Here is an 8729-nt window from a genome sequence, read left to right as displayed (position 1 = left end):
CTTGAGTGTCATTTGCAGTAAAGTCTAGGCAACAAATAACATTGGATTGCTTTCTTTACATTTTTTAGCTGTGAGTTAGGTTCACATTAACCACTTTATTTTACACACAGAGACTGATCATGTAGATCATATTCTTTGTTGTTTAATTAGTTAACCTGCATTTCCCCCTAGCAGGGATTTTCTGCATGTTTCAGTGCAAAAAAAAAGTGTCACCTTTTTGGACCCTCACCAGTTTGCATCCCTGCAGACAGGGAAGGCGCTGAAAACAGATTGCATTCTCAATGTGTTGTTGTCCAACATCAGGTCCATTGCTCTATTCAACCTCTATATGTTTCCAAATTCTCATGCTTACTGTTCATCTCTTTAATAATTTATTAAACTTTGTTGTCGTAATTGGACCACTGTGGGTAATAAGAGACWATAAAGGGGCCATTACGATGTATTACTTCTTTAAATCTAAGCAGTATCTGTCTAGCTACCAATTCCAGGAAAACATAATCAATGAAAGGAACTGGTTTTGTAATTGTGACCCATTAAAAAAATATATTTTACCCTTATTTTACCAGGTAAGTTGACTGAAAACATTACAGCAACAACCTGGGGAATAGTTACAAGGGAGAGGAGGGGGGATGAATGAGCCAATTGTAAGCTGGGGATGATTAGGTGACCGTGATGGTATGAGGGCCAGATTGGGAATTTAGCCAGGACACCAGGGTTAACACCCCTACTCTCACGATAAGTGCCATGGGATCTTTAGTGACCACAGGGAGTCAGGACACCCGTTTAACGTCTCATCTGAAATACAGCACCCTACACAGGGCAATGTCCCCAATCACTGCCCTGGGGCATTGGTATTTTTCTTAGACCAGAGGAAAGGGTGCCTCCTACTGGCCCTCCAACACCACTTCCAGCAGCATCTGTCTCCCATCCAGGACCAGCTATGTTCCTTGTATCACACTGTTGAATGCCTCATATGGTACTCTAATGCAACAATGGATGTCACAGATACACAAAAAAACAGAGCTTCCCAGTATTCACCACAATGCATCTTGATAAAGTTAATTTACTCACTAATATCATGACAACGTTCAGAATTTAACCACACAACCATGGTCCTTGTATCTATATGGATGCATGTGACCTTCCATGGTAGTTGTACTGACTGTCTCTCTTCTGTCCAGGGTGCAGGTGGAGTTCTATGTGAATGAAAACACCTTCAAGGAGAGGCTCAAGCTGTTCTTCATCAAAAACCAAAGGTCAAGTAAGTAGAGTACAGCACAGAGAAGTACAGTACTGTCACAACATGACAAGGAAGTCAGAGACCTGGAAACGAGAAGGATAATAACTTGAATCTAAGTGATAAGGTGCATCGCATATCCAATTTCAGCTCCAGTCAGGGTTTTCAGTTAGTTGTCGTGACGCATGGTGCTGTATCTACACACCATGTAAGTGTGAAAAAAGGACAATACTTTAGGTTTTTGGTTGAGGGAGAGGGTATTATCATTTCTGATCAGGACATAAGGCAGTGGTACGGTACAGTAGGCTTTCTAAAATGGACATATCTGTCCAACTTGCCATGCACAATGTGTGTGTTAGACATCAGTCTTGTGTGTGTGTGTGTGTGTATGTGCGTGTGTGTGTGGTTGCAGTATGTTGTTACTGTTTGCAATGTATTAGTCGTTATCTCTGAGCAACTTCCCATCAGTTATAGAAAAAAGCATCAGGGCCAAATAGAAATGTCATGCAAATCCAACCCGTATAGAGCCTACTGCTGAACCAACAAGCCATTTACAATGATTGTTTTGGCCTGTTCAGTTTAGAACCATTGTGAAGCGTTGATGTTGTAACTGTGTCCCCTGGTGAGTTTATATTGCAAAGAGATTCAATGGCAGGCAGGCTTGGATGATTAAAGAGTGAAAATTGTCTTTGTAAAGCAACTAGCACCATCCTCTGACTTACATGTGTATCTGCAGCCAGGCAAGGTGTGTGTGTGTGTGTGTGTGTGTGTGTGTGTGTGTGTGTGTGTGTGTGTGTGTGTGTGTGTGTGTGTGTGTGTGTGTGTGAGTTCAGCCTTGTGCAAACACAGTGTTGTTGTAATGACTTTACTGTCACCGTACTCTGGGTTGTGTTTTCTTCCCCAATTATCATACTAATTAATCCTCTATTCCACTGCTTTATATACCTGCCACAACATACAGCATTCAAACACGACCTCGTTCTGGGCTGATCCCTCACCTTCCTCATGATCATTGATGCCCCACGAGGTGAGATCTTGCATGGAGCCCCAGACCGAGGGTGATTGACCGTCATCTTGAACTTCTTCCATTTTCTAATAATTGTGCCAACAGTTGTTGCCTTCTCACCAAGCTGCTTGCCTATTGTCCTGTAGCCCATCCCAGCCTTGTGCAGGTCTACAATTTTATCCCTGATGTCCTTACACAGCTCTCTGGTCTTGGCCATTGTGGAGAGGTTGGAGTCTGTTTGATTGAGTGTGTGGACAGGTGTCTTTTATACAGGTAACGAGTTCAAACAGGTGCAGTTAATACAGGTAATGAGTGGAGAACAGGAGGGCTTCTTAAAGAAAAACTAACAGGTCTGTGAGAGCCGGAATTCTTACTGGTTGGTAGGTGATCAAATACTTATGTCATGCAATAAAATGCAAATTAATTACTTAAAAATCATACAATGTGATTTTCTGGATTTTTGTTTTAGATTACGTCTCTCACAGTTGAAGTGTACCTATGATAAAAATGACAGACCTCTACATGCTTTGTAAGTAGGAAAACCTGCAAAATCGGCAGTGTATCAAATACTTGTTCTCCCCACTGTATAKTGTCACTTTAGACTGGTCAGACAGAGAGCAGAAAGCACAGCCTGGGCACTTAGACAGATAGGGTTCAGGGGAGGAGAGATGTCCGGTAGGGTAGAATCACTGGCTCTGTTCGTAGACAGATATAATCACTTTTTTCGGGCCAGAGACAGACAGAGAAGCAAACAGAAGGGCAGCACTCTAACAGGTTCAGGTGAGAGATGATACATCTGTCAGGTAGAATAATTTTAAAACATTCGGAAATCTGTAAAGCGTAGTCGAAATAATAAAAAATGCTCTCGACTCTCTTGACCATTCAGAATGCGGCAAATGCATATGGCAGAGGTAATTAACAGAGGACTGGATGCTTTTTTCTGTCGTTTTTGGCTAAAAGCAACAATGAAAGAGAAGTCTGATTTTTGCCGTGATAGAACTGATTCTGACTGGAAGTCTAAATGTGCAGCATTAGCTCAGCACGGTTATAAAAAATATAATATATTTTATTAAGTATTTCAAATGTCATGGTAGGTAACAATGTCACAAGGATAATATCATTTAATTTATAACAAATATTTTTTTATTGTCAAAATAGGCCTACTATTTTTGTTCTCCGAAAATGAACACTCACTCAAGTAATCGAATACTAACGTCCGCTTGGAAATCCGGATATTCGATTAAATGTCCCCACCTCTTATTTCATTGRCCCAGGATGAGGTCAGTTTCCGAGTTAAAACGCATTTCCTAAACTAGTATATCCCTATACTAATGTGTCTTGCATTACAAAAACTTTACTGCAAACATCATCCAGATTTATTAATATACAATAGCCCGGATTAAGCATATTCATTTTTTAATAGGTGATAAATCAGCACAAATTCAGTTACTCTTTACCWTAATAAGTTATTAAGCTTGATTTGACCTTTGTCAGCTATAATCGTTTAATTCCCTTTTGGAAACAGGTGAACAGATTTGCTCCCAATGCAATTACTTAGTAAATCTGGCCTTTAGTGTTATATTGTGTTTGCTCCCCTGCAGGCCTGAGGATCCGTCTGTTTAACTTCTCCTTGAAGCTGTTGACGTGTGCCCTTTACGTCATCAGAGTGGCTCTGGACGACCCTGAACAGGTCACTGGAGTATGGTGAGACTCCTACAATTGCATCTCTYACTAGAGTCTTGCTATTTCACCTCTTACTAGTGACTCACCATGTATGCTAAACTGTGATTTGTCATTTAGCTGGTGAATACAGACTTGTGTGGGCGCATGGAGATAGAATACATACATACTTTACTGATGATGTATTTTATTCCTATTGATTGATAAATGTGGTATTCATCCATGTGGGGATAGTTTGATTCAGAGAATCTAACTTTTACACAGTTGAAAAGAAAACTATTTGGTCCAGATAAAAAAGATTCAGAGTTTCTATGACTCTGAAATGAGTTTTTTTATTTGTGAGTGTGAGACACAAAGCCTGAAAGAGCAGCGTTGGTGATGGGGCAGCCTTTCTCTCAGTCTTAGTGTAGTGATGTGGAAGCAGGATATGTTTGTTTGTGTATCCCGCCGCCAGAAGCTCTTAAAGACATAGTCCCTCTGCCTCCCGGCCATCACCATGGCAACATACAGTACTGAGTGAGTGATGGTGACTTACCCACAGGGTATATTTTTCACCACACACACACTCTCTGAATGACTTCCTTCCCCCCACCTTTCCTATGCATTTCGTTTGCATTTAATTTGCAGTGTCAACTGTCAGAATAGAACAAGCACAGCCACAGCAGAATCCACAGAAATCACAGACATCAACTGGTAAGTTATGAGGGTCACTGCACATTGACTTGACCCTGGGCTTTGAATGTGTTTTGGATTGTAATGTGCTCAGCTAATTCCATAGCTATCAGATGGTGTTTTGGAATTAGTATTGTCTAACCCATATGGTGTATTTATAGCCTACTCAATAATACTGTTTTGTCTTGTGAAAGGGAGAATTAATTTTGTCTGATGATGATGATAATAATAATAAATATACAGTACACACTGTATAATCAATAAGGTTGTTTTGTCTTGTGAAAGGGAGTTGATTTTCTGGGTGAACAGAAGGGTTCCTGTTTGGGCGATACAGGTAAGAGGAGACTGAGAGTCACAAACTGAGAGTCACTTCTCATGTTTTTCATTCAACAATAGCCACACAATCACTCTGGGCCGAACCCATATGCGTACATATCCCTGTGAATCTCCCATTGACACCAATGTAGGAATTCACGTAGATTTCAAGATTCCGTCCTCTCTATGCCTTTCCAAACATTTTGGAATTTTGACCTTACCAAGAGTCATCTTTATTGGTACTGTAGTCCAAGTAAAAMGTAGCATCTTAACACGCAGCATTTAAACTGAAAACATTTTACAGCCGGAAAGTTTTCAGAACAGGAACGACTTTACAACACATCTCTCTCAAGTAATGGATTGCCTAGGTGCCTTGGTTAGATTGCAGCCCTGGTAATATGTTTCTTCTGTCTGTTCTGCTCCAGGTGACCGTGGCCTTAATCAGTTTCCTGGAGGCGATGCTCCTCACATATCTCAGCTACAARGTAAGCCACCGCAGCTCTACTCAGTCAGGGTCGTATAAGCAATAAGGAAGTCATTTCATTGAGCAGTCCTGAGGCATGTCTGTGTGAGATTTCACCAATTAAATGCACTTTCTGGCAAAGTTTTTACAGTGACCAGTGTGAATGCACCTTCACTTAGCTCTAACCTGGGCCAGAAGAACAGATAATTAATACGCTATCCCATTAAACAAAGTCCTGGAATCCCAATGAATAAAAGATTAGGTTGTCCATCCTACATTGATTTTATTTCCTTAAATGACCGATTAATTAAAGTGCTACAGTGCTATGTCTCTTTGATGAATTAGGTGACGTTTGATTTACTTCAGGAGGACAAAGTACATTGGGTTTATTTTTTGTTTGTTTTGGCAGATAGATCCYATCCCCAATTGTTTTGTTTTAATGAAGTTATGAGGGCTTGTCATTACTACAACAATATTGGTGTTATTTTGGTATTCGGACCTAGTCACTATTACAGTAATTAGTACACAGACAGAGCCAATGCCACGGCTAACACTTTGAGYGTTTGCTCTAGTCTACCAGATGGGCGGGGTTCGCAGTTTTGTCCCTATTTTATTGGTTTATTGGTACCTACCACCATCAGTCAAGTCAAGCTCAGCTAAAGTATTTGAAATTCTTTAGAATAGTGTTTGAACCCAGGTGTGATTGATCATAGTTATTTTCGCATTCGGGGCGGCAGGTAGCCTAGTGGTTAGAGCGTTGGGCTAGTAACCGAAAGGTTGCTGGATTGAATCCCCGAGCTGACAAGGTAAAAATCTGTCGTTCTGCCCCTGAACAAGGCAGTTAACCCGCTGTTCTCCAGCAGGCCGTCATTGTAAATAAGAATTTGTTCTTAAATGACTTTAAATAAAATAAAGGTTAAATCAAATATAATAGTTCTGATCTGGTCACTATTACTGTAATTAATACACAGCCTTGGCTTACACTGCATTGATCCTGTTTCTTTGTTCCAGGGGAATATCTGGGAGCAGATGTTCCAGATCTCCTTCATCCTGGAGATGATTAATACCGTGCCATTTATAATTACTGTGAGTCTTCTTCCACCTGATCTCTCACACACACACACACACACACACACACCATATTCCACATGCAAACAAAGCCCATTAGCAAACATATGACTTTTTGCAGTGTTTATGGTGTCGATTTCAGGCTCTCGACACTTAGGAGTATGGTAACGCAAGACTATGAGTATCGAAACTTGATGATAGGAGCATAGGCCTACACTGTACATGTGCATATTGCCCTAGGCTCGAGTAATCACTCATTCAATTGTCTTTTCAGATCTTCTGGCCTCCATTGAGAAACATCTTCATCCCAGTGTTTCTCAACTGCTGGTTAGCCAAGTGTGCCCTGGAGAATATGATTGTGAGTATATGCTATAACCATAACGCAGCAGGCAAAACTGGACAAAACTAGTTGCAATGACGTCATTTCAAYCAGTTTCGCTCGCGGAGAATAAATGTAACGATGTACGCTGAGAGTCGGGAAGCAAGTTCAGGGAGTGAATACATTTAATTAATAAATGAACAAAACAAGAAACACAAACGGCGCACTGACATGAAACAGCAACAATGACGACTAGGGAAGAAACGAAAGGGAGTGACATATAAAGGGCAGGTAATCAAAGAGGTGATGGAGTCCAGTTGAGTGTCATTATGCACGTAACGCTGKTGACAGGTGTGCTCCCTAACGAGCAGCCTGGTGACCTAGAGGCCGGRGAGGGAGTACACATGACAATACATGTTTTTTTTATCAACATGAATCAGTTCTAAGAGATTATATACAGTAGTCTACCAGTAGAATAGCCAAACTCTGCATTATGTGGGAAGACAGTCCAAAGCAGTGGTGGGTAGAAATTCCCTAGTTATAAAGAGTCAAAAGACACCCAGTTTCTATTTGTATTGAGTAAAGCAAACCGTCAATGAGTGTAGATTTGAGGCAGAGCCAGCGGCATCTCTCTGTGGGCAGATGGTTAGGTCCAGGGCCAAGGAGATCAGTGCTGTGAGAGAGAACAGAGAACAGATACAGCCTAGAGAGGTTGGAGGGAAGTAGCTAGTCAGACAGGCAGAAACATTAACACGTAATGAAGGGACRTGGTGGGTAGGGAGCTTGAAGAGATTGGAGGGGAGATGGTGGGTAGCAAATCAGCTAGGTAGAAACATTAACAAGGTGTGGCATGGACTGCATGCCCACTGGTATATCTGAGGAAAGGTCGTGTTTATTGACTGGTTGCATCAGTATCAAAGTAACCAGATAAAATGAAAAAATGGGGTCCCCAGAAATTCTGGCAGAAAAAAATGGGATGCCCGCTGAAAATGTTTAAATACCACTGGCGTAGATAGATAGGCAGACAGACTGGCTGACCAGCAGACCAATTGACTGACCAACCGATTTAATATTAACACTCCTCACTGTCTTTCTCCTTCCCACTCTCCCTCTACCCCTCTTTCTCCTCAGAACGATCTCCATCGTGCCATCCAGAGGACCCACTCTGCCATGTTCAACCAGGTCCTCATACTTATCTGCACCCTTCTCTGTCTGGTCTTCACTGGGTATGTGCCCCCTGATCCCAGACCCTTTTCCCTTGAAACTCCATGGATCTGGCACCATGGGCAGCATCTCATTCCACAAACATGTTCCCTCCCATCTGTCCATTCTCACACACAGATCTGATAGAATCTGGTTAGGTGTAAGAAACATTGAAAAAAGGAGGAGAAGCTATTAAAATGGGCCAAACTGGTTGTAATGCCCACTGACATAGTTTGCTCTTGCTCAGTTGTTGYAGATCTGTGAAGGGGACTAACAAGAGCAGATCGGAGAGGAGGAAACAACTTTGTGGAATGAAATGCAGCCCCTGATCTTAGCCACTCATCCCTGAAGCTCCCTGGGACCTTCTCCTCTCCTCCTACCTCTGTCATCTTGGCATGTCATTATCCAATACAGAGAACTAACTGAGGAAGTCAGGCAGAACAGACAGCAGAATCAATGGTGTCATTCTCACTGATTACACAGATCAGAGCAGAAGTGTTGTGGTGCATCGATCGTGGGGAAAGTAGGATTTTGATCCTTAATCTGCCAGGCTGAATTTCAATGTAGATGTATGCCAAAGCCTCTGTTGAAATATTATCGGAAATGAGTAGGTCATATTGGCTCACCACTCTATTATCGTTACATGATAGTGTAATTCACCTTTCTCTTTGTTAATTCAACGTGTCCATATTTGAATTGAATCTATCCTTATTCAAATAAGCACACTGCTATTTCCTCATGCATAGCCTAGTTCCAGCGTTATAGT

At 41.6% G+C, this 8729-nt stretch overlaps 1 protein-coding gene across 1 annotated transcript in view; it reads left to right on the top strand.

Moving 5' to 3' along the window:
* The first annotated feature begins 822 nt into the window (after positions 1-822).
* Positions 823-8729, top strand: part of LOC111974373 (potassium channel subfamily T member 1-like) — a 56166-nt gene continuing 48259 nt past the window's right edge. The window contains exons 1-9 of the mRNA XM_070447359.1: positions 823-851; positions 1182-1261; positions 3845-3947; positions 4551-4616; positions 4881-4929; positions 5336-5395; positions 6385-6459; positions 6716-6799; positions 7892-7986. Of these exons, the coding sequence (XP_070303460.1) occupies positions 823-851; positions 1182-1261; positions 3845-3947; positions 4551-4616; positions 4881-4929; positions 5336-5395; positions 6385-6459; positions 6716-6799; positions 7892-7986 (641 nt within the window). The remainder of the gene's footprint in view (positions 852-1181; positions 1262-3844; positions 3948-4550; positions 4617-4880; positions 4930-5335; positions 5396-6384; positions 6460-6715; positions 6800-7891; positions 7987-8729) is intronic.

The sequence above is a fragment of the Salvelinus sp. IW2-2015 genome, linkage group LG15 (assembly GCF_002910315.2).
Source record: "Salvelinus sp. IW2-2015 linkage group LG15, ASM291031v2, whole genome shotgun sequence".
In the NCBI taxonomy this organism is placed as follows: domain Eukaryota; kingdom Metazoa; phylum Chordata; class Actinopteri; order Salmoniformes; family Salmonidae; genus Salvelinus; species Salvelinus sp. IW2-2015.
This window is presented reverse-complemented; position numbering and strand designations above follow the sequence as displayed.